General features: G+C 60.1%; 2 protein-coding genes and 2 non-coding genes across 5 annotated transcripts; 1 reads left to right on the top strand and 3 right to left on the bottom strand.

Moving 5' to 3' along the window:
* Nucleotides 1-380: 380 nt before the first annotated feature.
* Nucleotides 381-8,287, top strand: IDH3B (isocitrate dehydrogenase (NAD(+)) 3 non-catalytic subunit beta). The gene is made up of 12 exons (XM_054391704.1): nt 381-416; nt 1,156-1,236; nt 2,816-2,914; nt 3,788-3,908; nt 4,328-4,388; nt 5,291-5,423; nt 6,164-6,297; nt 6,623-6,725; nt 7,294-7,440; nt 7,543-7,637; nt 7,714-7,774; nt 8,187-8,287. The coding sequence occupies exons 1-12, from the start codon at nt 381-383 to the stop codon at nt 8,274-8,276; spliced, it is 1,161 nt and encodes a 386-aa protein (XP_054247679.1). The 3' UTR covers nt 8,277-8,287.
* A 2,169-nt stretch (nt 8,288-10,456) lies between these two features.
* On the bottom strand, nt 10,457-15,678 carry NOP56 (NOP56 ribonucleoprotein). Of its 2 annotated transcripts, XM_054391511.1 has the most exons (12): nt 15,664-15,678; nt 15,379-15,468; nt 14,798-14,912; nt 14,544-14,705; nt 14,236-14,434; nt 13,830-14,017; nt 13,026-13,177; nt 12,723-12,823; nt 11,793-11,941; nt 11,455-11,576; nt 11,139-11,273; nt 10,457-10,983 (listed from the first exon to the last, which is right to left on the bottom strand). In XM_054391511.1, exons 1-12 carry the CDS (start codon nt 15,664-15,666, stop codon nt 10,753-10,755), a joined length of 1,647 nt encoding a protein of 548 aa, XP_054247486.1. In that variant the 5' UTR covers nt 15,667-15,678; the 3' UTR covers nt 10,457-10,752. The 2 variants fall into 2 exon arrangements, with proteins under 2 accessions (XP_054247486.1, XP_054247487.1); XM_054391512.1 differs by lacking the exon at nt 15,664-15,678 and having other exon boundaries at nt 14,798-14,841; nt 15,379-15,454.
* On the bottom strand, nt 11,343-11,410 carry LOC128974942 (small nucleolar RNA SNORD57). The gene has a single exon (XR_008489321.1). It is a non-coding gene; the product is annotated as a small nucleolar RNA SNORD57 (small nucleolar RNA).
* Nucleotides 11,656-11,726, bottom strand: LOC128974943 (small nucleolar RNA SNORD56). Its single transcript, XR_008489322.1, has one exon. It is a non-coding gene; the product is annotated as a small nucleolar RNA SNORD56 (small nucleolar RNA).
* Nucleotides 15,679-16,247: the final 569 nt, after the last annotated feature.

The raw sequence follows: 16,247 nt of genomic DNA on the forward strand, positions 1-16,247 counted from the left end.
GACTCCAGGTGGGAAATGCGTAACCTCCATTGGCACCCCCAGACAGGGCCTGGGGGGGGTCCTGGGGGCCAGGGTTAGAGGGGGTGGCTGGAGAGCAGGTACGGGGGGCAGTGGGGCCTGGGCTGTGCTAGGGCGCTGGAGCAGGCTCCAGGGGGGAGGGCTGGAGTTGGAACACTGGTTGTGTACCCAAGGCGCCATGCAGGGGAGAGTTTAGCGGGGAGGGTCTCAGGGTCGGCGGGTCCGTGGGACCCTGCGGCCACTCCCTGGCGGGGGTGTCGGGGGTGGGGATGTTCTCTCTGCCGCCGACCGCCAGGGGGCGCTGCAGGGCGCGCCCGGCCCCGCCCGGCCCCGTGGGCGCGGTGCATTGTGGGGCGGCAGGAATGGCGGCGCTCAGCGTAGGGCGGACGGCTGCCGGGGTGAGGGCGGTCAGCGGTCGGGCTGGGTTCGGGAGGGGGTTTGTGTGCGGTTGGGGGTCGGTCTAGAGTAGAGCATTAGTCGGGGATGGAGGAAGGTCTGTGCGGTTTGGAGGGTCGCGCTGGCTGGGCCGCGGGGAGCAGGCTGGGTGGAGTGGGCCGGGCTGTGGGGTCAGGCCGTGAGGGGATTGCGGTCTGGAGCGGGGCAATCGTGAGGGCTGGGGCTGGACACGGGCTCGGGCCTGGGCGGCCCATCTAGGCTGGGGGTACATTGGGTCGGTAGGTCAGTCCGGGCTGGGGCGGTCCGACTGGACCGGAGGGATCAGCCTGCGCTAGTGGGTGGGAAACAGACTAGATGAGGATCTGGGCTGGAGGGGGGCAGTCGATCTGAAAGGGAGTTAAGGTCCGGGGGTGAGTGGTCTGTGTGGCTCGAGGGGGGTCAGTCCGAGCTGTTGGGGTTCGACTGAATGAGGAGGGGTCTGGCTTGGGGTTGAGGTGTCAGTATGGGCTGGGGGTACCAGTCTGGATAGAGGTGGGAGGCAGACTGGCTTGGAAAGTCTGGCTTGGGGATCACGGAGTTGGTCCCTCTAGGCTGGGGGTCTCAGCCTGAGGAAGGGGGTAAGATTTGGGCTGGGGGTGTTCAGGCTGGGAGCTGAGATTAGTTTGGGCTAGGAGGAATGTGGGGGGGCAGGGGGAGTGTTCATCCAGATTGGGCTGTCTCACCTTCCCACCCCCACCCCAGGGTCTCCTGCGTGCCCAGAGCCTTGGGGTGTGGAGGGGTCTGCGTTCCTCTGCCGCTCTCCAGCAGATCCCACGGGCCAAGGTGAGAGTGGGGATCCTGGGCCCCCCGAGTGTGGTTGTTCCCTGGCTGGGTGGGGAGCAGGACAGAGCTAGGGGTGGACCCTGGGCAATGGAAATGTACCTGGGCTGGCTCCACTGTGGGAGCAGCACACTCTCCAGGCACACTCCCTTCTTCCCTGGAGGCTCTTTAGCTCTCTGGCTCCAGCTCAGCCTCACTTGCCAGGAGGGACTGCTGGCAGGGCTGTGAGGATGAGTGGTTTTGTGCTGGTACAGCTGAATCCGTGAACCCAAGTGCAGCATGGGCTGCAAATCTTTTTGATCCAGTCCTGTCTATTCAATCCCAACCCTCCTGTAGCTGCCTGCAGCAGTGAGCAGGAAATGAGAGAATAATTGTTGAAGATGGGATGAGGTAGGAGTGAGTGGTGGCTGAGCACGTAGGCAAGTCCTTCAGACCCTGTGGTCAGGGAGGTTGGGCTGTGGTGGAGAGGTGAAGGTGTTAGCTGTGGAGCTGAGGGTGGAAGACACACCCCAAGCTCTGGGTAGTGAATCCACACAGTTTGTTGTGCTCAGAATATTGAGGGGTCTCCTCTGGAAGCTGAAAGTGTTTTGTGTTATTGAAGCCACTGAAGGGAAGAGCTCAGCACTGAGATGTTCTTTTGACCTTGAGCTTTGGCCTGTGCTGTGTTTCCCCCCACAGATGCTTTGCTGCTGCTTGAAGTTTAGTTGCTGAACAGTAGGTGAGGTTTTTCTGCCCTGGAACTTGGTTCTGAGATAACAAAACCCAAAAGTGAAGACTTTAACCTTTCTTTTCATACCCCCTCTTCCCTTTTGCCATTCCACGGTCACTGTTTGCCTGCTCTTCGTGAGACTCAAATAATTTCTCAACTCATATTGGCTTTGCTGCTGGGTCACTCTATTTGTTGTCTGATTAAATAGTTGAGGGAGGTTTTTGTCTCTGGTTGTGTGGTTCTGTGACTCCCCACACCTGGCGCTCAGCCATGTGCAGGGAATTAACAGACTGAAGCTGTGGGGATTAGCAAAAGAACTGTTAAAATAGGAGGCAGCTGTGGTGGGGGAGCAGGCAGTGCTGGGTTGGAGGTGGATCCTGTGTGGAACATCCTAAGAATTATCTTTGAGACTGATTTTTGTGTTCAAGACCCAAAAATGAAGCAGCAGACAGCTGTGAGGCAGTGTGAGTGCAACAGGGTGATGAGAGCAGGGCTCAGGAAATCCTGAGGACGTGAAGGAGGAAGGAGGAGGGTTGAAAACACAAGATTGTGCTCTTAGCTCCCCATGAGAGGGGTTTATGTTGTGCAGGGGGAGAGCTCAAGCCTGGAAATGCTGTTTGAGGAAGGGCTCCTTGTCTGGCAGTGGGTCCCAGGGTATCAGGTGTCTGCTGCACAGGAGCAGGAGCCCTGCAGGGCACAGCTCAGAGCTGCAGGGACCTGCCCTTACCGAGAGCAGGGCTGGGAGGGAGGATGTTCATCGTGTTTTGAAGTGCCCTGTGTCTGGCTTGCAGCCTGCAGGCTCTGGGGGTCCTGTGAGGGTCCCTGTGTGGGGTGCAGCAGCAGGTCTGACTCTGCCCTGCTCTCTCTCTGCAGTCAGACAATGCCAGGTCAGAGAGCACCTTCCAGGTCACCATGGTGCCCGGGGACGGCGTGGGCCCCGAGCTGATGCACGCCGTCAAGGAGGTCTTCAAGGTAATGCCCTCTGCCCCTGCTGGGCATGGAGGGGGTGGGGAAGCAGCTGCAGAGCTGGCTCAAAGTGCTGCTGACCCACAGACACTCCAGGACCAAACTATCTGGTTGGGACTTGCGGGGGTGGTTGGTTGACAATCATCTAGATATGAGCCAGGGTGTGCCCCGGGGGCCAGGAAGGCCACCAGCATCCTGGCCTGGATCAGCAATGGTGTGGCCAGCAGGAGCAGGGCAGGGATTGCCCCCCTGTACTCAGCACTGCTGAAGCTGCCCCTGGAATCCTGGGTGCAGTTTTGGGCCACTCACTCCAAGAAGTACTTCGAGGTGCTGCAGTGTGTCCAGAGAAGGACAGCAAAGCTGGTGAAGGGTCTAGAGCACAGATCTTGTGAGGAAGGAACTGGGCTTGTTCAGCCTGGAGAAAAGGAGGCTGAGGGAAAACCTTCTGGCTGTCTACAACTCCCTGAAAGGAGGTTGGAGCCAGGTGGGAGTTGGTCTCTTCTCCCAAGGAACAAGTGATAGGACAAGAGGAAATGGCCTCAAGTTGCACCAGGGGAGGTTTAGGTTGGATATGAGGAACAATTTCTACCCCAAAAGTGTGGTCAAGGGCTGGCCCAGGCTGCCCAGGGCAGTGGTGGAATCCCCACCCCTGGAGGGGTTTCCAGGCTCTGTAGATGTGGTGCTGAGGGCTGTGGTCCAGTGGTGCCCTGGCAGTGCTGGGTTGATGGTTGGACTCAATGAGCTTAAAGATCTCTTCCAACCTAAACCATTCTGTGTTACTGGAGGCTCTGTGAGCCGGGACAGGACAGACCCAGCCCCTTCAGAAGGCTGCAGCATGAGGTCCTGTGCTGGGAGGGGTGGTGTCTCCATCTCTTGCAGGCTGCCAGCGTGCCTGTGATCTTTGACGAGCACCACCTGAGCGAGGTGCAGAACATGGCCTCAGAAACAAAACTGGATGAGGTGGTTGGCTCCATGAAGGAAAGCAAAGTGGCCTTGATAGGTGAGGACTGCTGCTGGTGCTCTGACACACAGGGGCTCTCTGCTCCTCCTGCAGGAAGCATTGCCTCAGCTCAGACACCATCAGGTGGTTGTGGGGGACCAGAGTGTCAGTGGTTGGGTCCTGGAGAAGGAACACAGCTAACTCCTGAAGTGCTTCCTGAAGGGAGCAAAGGGGAGGTTATATCCAGCTGCTTCCTTTCAGACAACATGTCTCAGAATGGCCCAGAGAAGCCAAGAACCTTAGCAGGGTCCTGTGGAATGCTCAGCCTCCACACTTGGCTGAGGTGCTGCTGAGGCATCCTGTGGCCCAGCCCTTCCCACCCCGTTGCTAAGCTCAGGTTATGGCCTTAGCAGCTGTTGCTCTCTCCATGTACTTGCTCCATGATCTGTGTCCTCACAACTCTCCATGTTGTCCCACAGGGAAGATCCACACCCCCATGGAGTACAAGGGAGAGCTGGCTTCCTATGACATGAGGCTCAGGTGAGCTCCAAGTCCTCCTCAGCTGCCAGGGCTGGGCAGCAGCACAGCAGGCACTGGGAATGTTGTGTTTGGTTGTGGTGTTCTGCTGAAAGGTCTGAGATAGGGCCGGGGGGAAATGAAGAGGAATCAGAGTGGTTTGTGTTGGAAGGGACCGTTCAAGGTCGTTTAGTCCACACCCCCTGCCGTCAGCAGGGACATCTGCAGCCAGATCAGGTTACTCAGAGCCCCAGACAGCTTGACATGGAAGTTTCCACCTCTGGGCAACCTGGGCCAGGGTCTCACCACCTCAACACAAAAAATCTGTCACTTCTCTCCAGTCTGAATCTCCCTCTTTCAGTTCCAAACCACCACCCCTTGTCCTGTCACCACAGGCCCTGCTAAAAGTCTGTCCCCAGCTTTCTCATCACCCACTTCAAGTACTGAAAGGCCACCAGAAGCTCTCCCTGGAGTCTTTTCTTCTCCAGGCTGCACAACCCGAACTCTCTCAGCCTGGCCTCACAGCAGAGGGCTTCCAGTCCTCTCATCATTGCTGTGGCCTTCTCTGGCCCTACTCCCACAGGTCCCTGTCTGTGCTGTGCTGAGGACCCCACCAGCACACCACCTCCATGAAAGCCCTTCAGGAATGGGCTGCCCTGGGCAGCTTGGGCCAGGCCTTGACAACCCTTTTGGGGGAGAAATTGTTCCTCATGTCCTGATCACCAACCCAGTCTGTGAGGGGATGGATGGATGGGTGGATAGTTGGAGGGAGGGAGGGAGGGACGGATGGTGGGTGGGTGACTATGGGAAGGTGCCAGGAGGTGGGGAGCTGTTCACACCATCAGCAGCTGTCACCCCAGAGCTTGCAGGGAAAGGTCACTGCCCCAGAAATAGCTGCTGCTGAAGTGCTGACGCTGCTCTGCCAGGCGCAAGCTGGACCTGTTTGCCAACGTGGTGCATGTGAAGAGCCTGTCAGGCTACCAGACACGCCACAACAACCTGGACCTCGTCATCATCCGCGAGCAGACCGAGGGGGAGTACAGCGCCCTGGAGCACGAGGTACAGGAGCCACCTCCCAGCCCCGGGGGGCTCTGCTGGTGGGCAGCCTGCCCCCAGGACGGGTGGCTTTCCCTGCTGCCAGAGCTGCTCAGCACCACTGAGGAGCTGGCTGGAGCAGCTGTGATGTCCCCTGTGGTAGAATTGGGAGTGTTCAGCAGTGGGAATGTCCACAGCGAGGGTCCTGGTCTGCTGCCGGAGGGGAGATGCCCGAAAGGAGGGACATGGGAGTTAAGGGACTTCTTGAATCATGGACTAGTAAAATCACAGACTGGGTTGGGTCGGAAAGGACCTATAAAGGTCGTTTAGTCCACCCCCTGCAGTGAGCAGGGACATCTGCAGCTAGAGCAGGTTGCTCTGCCCCATCCAACCTGACTGGGAATGTTTCCGGGGTGGGTTATCCATCATCCCTCTGGGCAACCTGGGCCAGGGCCTCACCACCCTCACCGTAAACAGTTTTCTCTCTTACCTAGTCTGAATCTCCCTCTTACGGTTTCAAACCATCATAAAGAGCCTTGTAAAAAGTCTGTCCCCAGCTTTCTTGCAAGCCCCTTAAAGCACTGAAAGGCCACCTGAAGGTCTCTGTGGAGCCTTCTCTTCTCCAGGCTGAACAACCCCAACTCTCTCAGCCTTCTTCTCTTGGTGGGGCGTGATCGGTTGTCAGGCAAAGATGCCTGATCTCCACCTGGAGGTGGCACAGTGGGTGCTGGGCAGGGGGCCCTCACCCTGCCCTTTGTGCCCAGAGTGTCAAGGGTGTCATTGAGTGCCTGAAGATCGTCACCCGGGCCAAGTCCCAGCGCATCGCCAAGTTCGCCTTCGACTACGCCACCAAGAAAGGGCGCTCCAAGGTCACAGCCGTGCACAAAGCCAACATCATGTGAGTGCCCCAGGGGCAGGCTTGGAGCACTCCTGTCACTGCTCTTGGCTCCAGAGAGGCTGGCATTTCCCTGGCAATTGTGGCTTTCCTTCTCCCTGCGGTCGTGTCCTCAGTGTGGGGCCCGACAGCTGCACCCTGAGGCTGTCAGCTGAGAAGGGTGAAAGCTGCTGGCACCAAAAGCTGATCCCTTGCTGCTCCCCCTGCCCACAGTCGCCACCCGTGGCTGCAGCTGTGCTGTGGGGTGCTTTGGGGTCACCTGCCCTGCCTGCCCTGCTGCTGGGACGCAGCACTGTGCAGAGCCTCTGATGTGCTGCTTCTCCCACAGGAAATTAGGTGACGGACTCTTCCTGCGCTGCTGTGAGGAAGTGGCAGAGCTGTACCCCAAGATCAAATTTGATACCATGATCATTGACAACTGCTGCATGCAGGTGAGATCCCAGGTCCCTGCCCTGAAGCCATGCCCTGAAGATCTGAAACCTGAAAAGCTGCTGCTGTGGCCAGCCTGCCCATCCAGCTGGTCACTCTGGCCTGAGGCTTGCTCCTTTGTGCGAGGCAGGAGCTGCTCTGCTGCAGGGCCTGAAGGTGTCAGGGATGGTTAGAATCATACAATCAGAATTGTTTTGGTTGGAGGAGGCCTTTAAAATATCATCAGGTCTGCCAGGTCTCCACTAAACCATGGCCCTCAGCACCATATCTCCATGTCTTTGAAACCCCTCCAGGGATGGGGACTCCACCTCTGCCCTGGGCAGCCTGGGCCAGCCCTTGACAACTCTTTCCATGACGAAATTGTTCCTCGTGTTCAACCTAAACCTCCCCTGGTACAACTGGGCTGGCAAAGCCCTGCTGGGTGCCACAAGCCTGTCCCTCCCAAGCTGTTCCTTGAGCACGCTTTGGGGATGTTCTCCGCCAGGCTGGGTTCTGCTGCTCCACCAGATTTCTCACCCTGCCCTGCAGTCCACATAGCGTCTCAGGGTCCTGTTCTTTCTCCCCGCACAGCTGGTGCAGAACCCCTACCAGTTTGACGTCCTGGTGATGCCAAACCTCTATGGGAACATCGTGGATAACCTGGCAGCAGGGCTGGTGGGCGGCGCCGGCGTGGTGCCCGGTGAGAGCTACAGCGCCGAGTACGCCGTGTTCGAGATGGTGAGGAGCTGGAGCTGCCCGGGGCTGCGGGGCCCTGCCAACCCCACTCACTGAGGCTGGGGGGTGGGGGGTGGTCCCTCACTGTGGCTTCTCCTCCCACAGGGCGCCCGGCACCCCTTTGCCCAGGCTGTGGGCAGGAACATCGCCAACCCCACTGCCATGCTGCTCTCGGCCTCCAACATGCTGCGGCACCTCAAGTAGGTGCCTGGCACAGGGGGGTGGGCAGCGCTGGGCTGAGGGAGGGACTGACCCCGGCTCCTTTGCTGTCTCCAGCCTGGAATTCCATGCCAACCTGATCTCAGATGCGGTGAAGAAGGTGATCAAAGGTGGCAAAGTGAGTGCTGGGCGGTGGCTGTGCCAGTGCTGGGCGGTGGCTGTGCCAGTGCTGGGCGGTGGCTGTGCCAGTGCTGTGTGTAGGTGTGCCAGTGGCTCCAGGCATGAGTCTGTGGCCTGCCCCACTTCCAGCTCCCAGACCCGTGTGTTTGGCTGTGGTGGGCTGTGGCCAGCCGTCAGTGCTTGTCTGGGGGCCCAGTTGTGCTGCCTGCTGTCTGTAGTGGTGCCTGATGCTAGGCAAGCTGTGGGGAATGTCAGTTAGCCTCCTCCTCCTCCTGTGTCCCTGCCAGGGGCTCGGGCAGGGTGTGTCGAGTGACTCTGCTCTCCTCTCCTTTCCCTTCCCCCAGGCACCACCCTGCGTTCACCATCACATTTCTCCCTTGTTTCTCCCCTTCCCTGTGTTGGATTTTTAGGTTCGGACACGGGACTTGGGCGGTTACTGCACCACCTCTGACTTCGTCAAGTCTGTGATTGACAGCCTGCACCCCCACTATGGTGCCTAGGAGCCCCCCACACCCCGAAGCCGGGGTCGGTGCTGCGCCCTCCTCCAGCACCTGCCCGTGGCTCACAGCCCAGCAGCGCATCCTCCCCTCTCCCTCACCCTGGCTGAGCCCCCCTGGTGTCCTAGGAGAGGAGGAGGAGGAGGGTGACCCAGTCCCAGTGCCCAGTCATCACCCCCAGCCACACCAGCAGGGACTGCTGCAGGGACCAGTTGGAGTGAGGGTCCCTGAGGGTCCTTCCAGTTGATGCAGGCAACGTCCCTGCTGTGCCCTCCATGTGAGGAGGGCAGTGAGGGTGATGGGGCAGCACCCCCAGGCAGCTTTTTGGGTCAGTGGGACCATGGTAGCTGTAGGAACCTTCTCCCAACAGAGGCTTTAGCAATAAAGGGACCACAGGGCTGCCACCCTGCAGCCAGGAGTGTGCCAGGGTTCCCTGCTCTGCTCCCCCATGCAGGGGGTGAAGCAGCTGGGAGGCTTTGTCACCTACGTGCTGGGGACCAGTGCAGGATGTGGAGACTGCCCTCTCTGCTCCCCACTCGGAGGTTGTGGCTGGTTTCTGCAGGCTGGGGGAGCAGGGGCCTCCAGGCTGAGCCACCCTGGGCACAGGAATTCTAGCCCCAGGACTGTCCCAAACTGCCACCCTCCTCCACAGAAGCACTCCCTATGGGTTGAGCCCCCTCTGAGGGGCTCCCAGTGGGCCTAGGGACCAGCAGCAGTATGGGGCTGGGCTGTGAAGGTGCTTGGTGGGACCAGAGCAGCTGTGCCCTGGTGCTATGTGTGAGTGGCTGGGACATGACCCCAATGCTGTGCTGTATATTCCTGCTAAAAATAAAGGGTCCAACGCTCCCCTCCACCCCTGCCCCCACTGTGCTGTTCCCCATCTGCCTCTGCCCCACACTGGGGTGGGGGACGAGCCCAGGGAAGGGCTCTCCCATGACACTGGTCCTCTGCTGCTGCCATGCTGGCCTGGGGCAGCTCCTGATCAGCTGCTTTTGGGGTCATTCAGCCTGGAGAAGGCTGCAGGAAACCACCACCAAGCCTTTCAGTGCTTGAAGAGGCTGACAGGAAAGCTGGAGAGAGGTTATTTATCAGGGCCTGTTGTTGACAGGACAAGGAGTGATGGTTTGAAACTGAAAGAGGGAGATTTGAACTGGTGAGAAGGGAGTAAATCCTGGTTGTAGAGTGGTGAGGCACTGGCCCAAGTTTCCCAGAGAGGTAGTAGATGCCTCATGGCTGGACCAGGTTGAGGCTCTGAGCAGTCTGTTCCAGTTGCTGATGTTGCTGCTGACTGCAGGGGTTGTGGACTAGATGACCTTGGAAGGTTCCTTCCAGCATACATCAGGCTGTGATTCTATGACTGCTACTGTGGGGACATAGTGGGAGGGCTGTGCTGGAGCCAGTGCTCTCGAAAGGGCCTCAAAGTTGCACCAGGGAGGGGTAGGTTGGACATGAGGAACGATTTCTTTCCCCAGAGTTGTCAAGGCCTGGCCCAGGCTGTGCAGGGCAGTGGTGGAGTCTCTGTCCCTGCAGCTGGTTCAAAGCCATGGAGCTGTGGTGCTGAGGGCCATGGTTTAGCAGTGCTGTAAGGATTGGACTGGATGATCTTAGGTCTCCTCCAAACAGAACGATTCTGTGATTCTACTGTGCAACACCTGGACACCTTTTGGGGTGCCCCAACTCTTGATGTGGCCCTCATCCCCCTCAGCAGACACAGGGCAGGCTGCTCCTCCAGCAGCCTGTCCCCATCGCTTCTCCCTAAGGCAGAGACACCTCGGGGACACCCAGGAAAGGCCTCAGGGAGGCCAATCCTGCAGCCCCAGCAGCCGGGGGGGTCCCCAGAGCGCTGTGGGCCCCCCTAACACTGGGCTCTCCTTGCAGGTGCGCACAGCGGACATGGGGGGCTACGCCACCTCCGTGGATTTCACCCAAGCCGTGATAGCCGCCCTGGATGTGTAGGGCCCTGCCTGCCCACCCACCTCCCACCCGGTAACTTATTGCTTCCCTCCAATAAACGTGGCCTCTGCAGCACCAGGGATCTGCCACCACTGATCCACACGTGCAGCGGGCACCGGCTCTGGCCCTTGTGCCAGGAGCAGCATGGGCACCTCTTGCCCACGCAAGGAGAGCTGAGCCCCCACAGCAGAACAGGACAGGGATGGCTCCAAACCACCTTGACCCTTTATTGAGAGTCACAGCCAGCCAGTTCCTGCCCCACAGTGCCATGAGGGATGGGCCTCATGCCAAGGGGACAGCAGGGGCCTGAGGTGGGGACACCACATGAGGCCCCAGCACAGCTGAAGCTCTGCCGCTGGCCTGCCCCAAGGGACTCACCCACACCACAAGGTGCCCAGGGGGGTTTAATGTGGCCTCCTTGGGACACCAAGCCACCAGCACTGGCCAGGGCATGCCATGCTGACCTTCTGCCAGTCCTGAGTCCACACTGCTGGAGCACAGTCCAGCCCCAGCAATGCTTGCTCCTCTAGTCCTCGTCCCAGTCCCTGGCCTTCTCCTTCTTCTTCTTCTTTTTCTTCTTCTTCTCATCATCCTCCTCAGCAGCCTCCAGTGTTAGTTTCCTTTTCTTCTTAGACAAAGGCTCCTCCTCCAGCCCGTTCTGCTCTGGCTCTGAAGCAGCGTCCAGCTCCTGCTCTGAGCTGGCCTCCAGCTCCTGCTGCTTCTTCTTCTTTTTTTTCTTGGGCTCTCTGTCATTCTCCTGAGGGGATCCACAGGGTCAGGAGCAGCCATGCCCAATGCAGGGCTGTTCAGCACCCTGTCCTCACCCCCACTAGGGCACCATCCCACAAATCCCACTTTGGGATGGCCTAGTGAGGAACAAACAGTACTCAGCCCACAGTCCCCTGCCCTCACCTCTATCTCCATCACTGAGTTCTCCACCTCCTCTGCAGCCGCAGCCAGAGCCTCCAGCCGCCTCTTCTCTCGCTTTTTCTTCTTCTTCTCCCTCTTCTCCATCTTCCTCTTGACCTCAGCCACCACCTCACGCGCCTGAGGGAGCAGAGGCAGCAGTTCAGGAAGGGTTCCCTCCCCTCCTCCCCCCAGCCCACGGCCCTGGTCGGATCAGCCTCATTAAATCAGTCTTTGCCCTCCATGGTGGGTCAGGCTGCAGGTTGACATCACCTCCGACAGCAGAACCCAGCCCCCTGCCCTGGTGCCCGCTGGGGCTCACCTCCACCACCGCCTCCTTCATCACCTCCAGGTTCTTACGGGGCGGTTCCCCGGTCTCGTAGAAGGCCAAGCGCTCCTCCACCTGCTCCCGCAGCTTGTCCCCAAAGACGCTGGTGGGGACCTCTGCAGGGAAGGGAGGGAACAGAGGGGGCTCAGCACCCACTGCCCCGTGCCACGCACCCCCGCCCCAGCTGCCCCGGCTCTGCTCAGCCCACAGGAGTCACCATTCACACAGTGAGATGCTGTTGACGAAAAATGTTCCCATCACTGCAGAGGCCACCTGGGGACCTTGCCTGTCCCTTCCCTGTGTCCCTCCCCTCTGCCCAGTCCCCCCAGCACCTGAGAAGCAGTCGATGCGGGAGGCGATGGTGCACTTGTTGGCCAGGTAGCGCGAGATGCGGCCCTTGTTCTTGGCAGCTGCTCGCCCGATGAAGGTGGAGTGGAAAATCAGCCCATACTTGGGGGTGTTCCCTCGAGTCTTCAGAGCCCTGCAACCAGCCCGTGGGGCTGTGAGGGACAGCACAGGGCACCCCCAGACTGGGGCTGCCACCTGCCACCCTCCCCCACCAGTACAGCAGATCTTGGAGCTTTGGTTAGAAGAGATCTTGAGGACCACTGGGTCCAAGCTATAACCCAGCACTGCCAGCTCAACCCTGAACCAGGTCCCTCAGCACAGCTACACAGCATCAAGACTCTCCAGGAATGGAGACTCCAGCACTGCCCTGGGCAGCCTGGGCCAGGCCTTAACAGCCCTTTTAGAGCAGAAATTGTTCCCTGTGTACAACCTAAACCAACCGTGCGAGCAACTTGAGACTGTTTCCTCTGATCACTTCATCCTTGTAAGGGACCATCCCCCACCTGACTCCAGCCTCCTTTCAGGGAGCTGTAGTCAGGTCTCCCCCTCAGTGTCCTTTTCTCCAGGCTGAAAACCCCAATTTCCTCAGCTGCTCTTCACAAGATTTGTGGTCCAGATCCTTCAGCAACTTCCTTGCCCTTCTCTGGACCTGTTCCAGTCCCTCAATGTCCTTCTTGCAGTGAGGGGCCAGTACCCAGCATGACCTGACTCACTGGATGTGTTTCCCCCACCACCCTGCTAACCTCCAGGGGTGCCCAGGGCACCCTCAGGGCCCCACCAGATGAGATGCAAAGCCATGGTGGTCACTCAGCAGCTGGGGCTGGCTGATCACATGCAGCTGGGGCCACCCAGCACATCACAGCCAGCAGCCCAAGGACCTGCCATCACCGTGACCACCCTGCAGGCAGTGGTACCTGAAAAGGGCCTTCTCAGCCCCCAGGATCTGCACCGTGGAGGCTGGGTACTTGGCCAGGTTCGTCAGGCTGCCGGCATGGGAGATGAGGCGGGCACCCACCTGAGGGGGAAGAAGATGATGAGGGGAGGTTAGGGCTGCTCCCACCCTGGGAGCTCAGCTCCAGCCCCACGCAGCCCCCCAAGGCCAGGATCAGCAGTGAGATGTCAGCAGCACAGCTCAGTGGATTGACAGATTCACTCTGACATCATCTCCATAGCCTAGACATGCCCACTGGCACCCCCCAGGCCCCACTGGCACTCACCACCTCGCCAATGAGTGCTGAGAGGCTGGGAGCCACCTGGCTCATCTTGGAGCGGAGATACTCCTGCAGGCCCTTGCGGTACTCGGAGAGGGAGATGACACGGCTGGAGAAGCTCTCGATGTTGATGAGGTCAAGTGGGGAGATGTCCATCCCTGGGTGTGACAAGTGGCAGGGGTTGAGTGGCACCTCCCAAGGTGGAGAGGAGCTCTCAGCCCATCCTGGCTGTAGTGGATCCATCAGCACTCACCCCCAAGGACCCCTCCTGGCCCCACTCACCCTCCCGTGAAGCACAATGCTCCCCTGGAACCACTGCCACCACAAACCCCCAAATCCTAGCATGGTAGGGTTGGAAGGAACCTCTACAGATCATCTAATCTAACCCCACTGCTAAAGCAAGGTCACCCATGCAGAGCAGGTGCCCAGGCTCACAATGTCCAGTTCCACATCATCACCACATTGGCTGAAGATCCGTTCCATGCCCTTGTCCAGACTGCTGATAAAGATGTTGGAACAAGCCTGGACTCGGTCATGATCCTGGGGAACACCACGAGCTAAATGACCTCCAAACAGGTTCTGCACCACTGATCATGATCTTCTGAGCTCTGTCTTTCAAGTGAGGTCTCATCCCTACCTCACTCTCCACTCACACACTTCCTAAACTTCCCAAGGAAGATGCTGTAGCAGAGGGCATCCAAAGCCTTGCTGAAGCCAAGACACCATCTGCTGTTCTCCCATTATCCACCCAGCTAGCGATGCCACCAGAGAAGCTTTTCAGCTCGGCCAAGCATGACTTCCCCTTCTCACCCATGGAGGAGCGGGAGGCCTCCAGGATGGCCTGCGCCTTGGCACTGTCCATGACGATCTCCTCCAGCCCCTCCAGGCTCTCCTCGCTCAGCTCCTTGCGGTTGCCAATGAACTTGGCCAGCCGGCAGTAGGTGTAGTTCTCAGGGGTGATCTTGATCAGCTCGGGGAAGTGGTACCCATACCACTCCCTGTGGGACAGGCACAGGGTCAGAGTCACAGTCCCACACCAAGCCCACTGTGTCCCCACCAGGCACACCGTGGCCAAGGCACCATCGCCTTAGCTGGGCCGGGGTGCCCGGGGTGCTGCTGTCCCTCCCCTGTCTGTACAGGCAGCCGGAGCAGCGACTGCCTGCGGTAAGCATGGGGAGGTGAGGCTGTGCCACCCCCACCCAGGACCCCCACTCACCGCACACGCATGGAGAAGGTGTTGATGTCCTTGTCCAGCTGGTCCAGCAGGCTGATGGACTGGATGATCATGTTGTCCACGCGGTTGACATTGAACTTCACCTTGGCCCGCGAGTAGCTGTGGCCAAGGCCCAGCTGGGCCTTGGAGGCCGACTGGGCGGTCAGACCCTTCACCAACACGTGGAAGTGCAGGCGGATCCCTGTGCAGGGCCACAGGTCACTGTCACCAAGGCTCCAGCACAGCCCCAGGCCACAGCAGAAGGTGTCCCCACCCCAGCTGCTGTAGGCCCCTCCAGGACCCAGACTCACCCCGCATGATCTCAGCCACAACCCCTCCAGTCTGGCACTGGTAGCCCAGCTCCTCCAGGATGGCAGCTCCGATCTTGGGGTCAGCCACCCCCAGCAGTGCCTTCTTCTTCTTAGCTGGCATCGAGGTCTCCAATAGCAGCCGCAAGTCCTCATGGAGAATCCCTGTGACATGAGAGGGGTCAGTGGAGGGGATCCCGGTGCCCCTGGCCCCTCCCGCACGGCGCTGGGGGAGCGCCCCAGTGCTCCCTGCTCACCCTCGGAGATAGCGTTGATGTTCTCTAGGGCGCTCTGGGCCGACCTGAAGGGAGAGAAGGCCACCAGCTTCACCACGTTATGGAACTTGCCGATGGTCAGGACGCTCTCCTCCACCTGTGGGGGCGGACAGGACCGGGGGCTTCCGGTCAGGCCCCGGATGGCCACCAGGACACCCAGTCCGCGGGAACGGGGCTGCAGCCGGAAAACGCTGCGCCGCCCCCTGCCCCGGCCAGAATAGTTAACACCAGGGAACGAAACCCCCACCCAAAACTGGTACAGTCCCTCGATACCGGCCAGAATCCCTTCGTACTTCCGTCCCGGCCTTCCCGGTACCGGAGCAGCCCCATCCCGCGACCACACCAGATCCCGGGCAGCACAGAACCCCTCCCCTCTCCCGGCAGTGATTTCCCTGGACACTGGACTCACTTTCCACCCTCCCGCACTGGGTGGTCCCTTCCAGCATTGCTGAGATCCCCTCCTCCGCCCCGGGACCGGATCGCCTCCATCCCAGCACCGATCAGCTACTGGGCACCAGGCAGATCTGCTCCCTCCTTCCCTGGTCGCGGTGTCGGACCCGTACCTGCGGCAGCAGCAGGCTGATCTCCTCCACCTCCCGCACGGCGAACAGCGCGTACCCGGCGGCATGCTCGAACAGCACGTGGAGCAGCACCTGCACCGGCACCGGTTACCGGGGGCTCGGCTCGGAGCGGCCGCGGTGCCCGCTCCAGGGCGCGCCCCACACTCCACCTCCCCGGCCCGGCCTCAGCGGCACCCCGAGACCGTGCACCCCCATCCGAGTCCCCCATGAGTACCGGCCCAGCCCGATGCAGGCAGATGCGCTCGGCCCGGCCCAGAGGCCACTCACCATCCTGCCACCGCCTCTGTCACCGCCGCCGGAAATGACAGAACCAGAAGGAAGCCCGCCCCTTTCGCTCTAAACCAATCGGCGGCCTTGACGCAAAACCCTCTACCAATCAGCGCAGGTTACCCTCAACTAGGCCGCTCCAGCCAGTCAGGTAGAGGACGAAGTAATCCTACCTTCCTTTGCCGCTCCTACCAATCAGGCTCAAGGAAGCTCTGCGGCCTCCCGCCCCTTCCTGCCCTCCCGGCCAATGGAAGCCGCTCGCGCTTCCCGCGCGGCTCCTGCCGCTGCAGGTGGCTGGACCACCACGCAGGGTCCCGTCCGCTGCGCGTTCTCCAGTCCCGTCCCGTGCACCTCATTGCCCCTCCGGTGCCCCTCCGTGTCTCCCTCGTCCGCGGTGTGTCCCCCTCACCCCCTCCCCGTGGCTCCTAGTGCCTTCCCCACAGCCGCCTACCCACCCTCCCGCTCCTCCCCTCATGTTCCTCCCGCTGCCCGCGGTGCAGGAAGGCGCCGAGTCGCGGGCAGGTTCAGGGCAGCTTTATTCGAGAGCGCGAGTGCCGGGACCCGGGACGGGGTACCCCGGCGGC

Source organism: Indicator indicator, chromosome 23, assembly GCF_027791375.1.
Source record: "Indicator indicator isolate 239-I01 chromosome 23, UM_Iind_1.1, whole genome shotgun sequence".
NCBI lineage: Eukaryota > Metazoa > Chordata > Aves > Piciformes > Indicatoridae > Indicator > Indicator indicator.

What these genes read in the sequence shown, in the direction of transcription:
- IDH3B (XM_054391704.1), top strand. Translation starts at nt 381, where the DNA reads ATGGCGGCGCTCAGCGTAGGGCGGACGGCTGCCGGG. An exon ending in GTGCACAAAGCCAACATCAT is followed by an intron (nt 6,298 to 6,622) that starts GTGAGTGCCCCA and finishes CTTCTCCCACAG; the next exon opens with GAAATTAGGTGACGGACTCT. An exon ending in AGGTGATCAAAGGTGGCAAA is followed by an intron (nt 7,775 to 8,186) that starts GTGAGTGCTGGG and finishes TTGGATTTTTAG; the next exon opens with GTTCGGACACGGGACTTGGG.
- NOP56 (XM_054391511.1), bottom strand. An exon ending in GGCCTCCCGCTCCTCCATGG is followed by an intron (nt 13,178 to 13,829) that starts GTGAGAAGGGGA and finishes TGTCACACCCAG; the next exon opens with GGATGGACATCTCCCCACTT. An exon ending in GCTGAGAAGGCCCTTTTCAG is followed by an intron (nt 11,942 to 12,722) that starts GTACCACTGCCT and finishes GGCTGGTTGCAG; the next exon opens with GGCTCTGAAGACTCGAGGGA.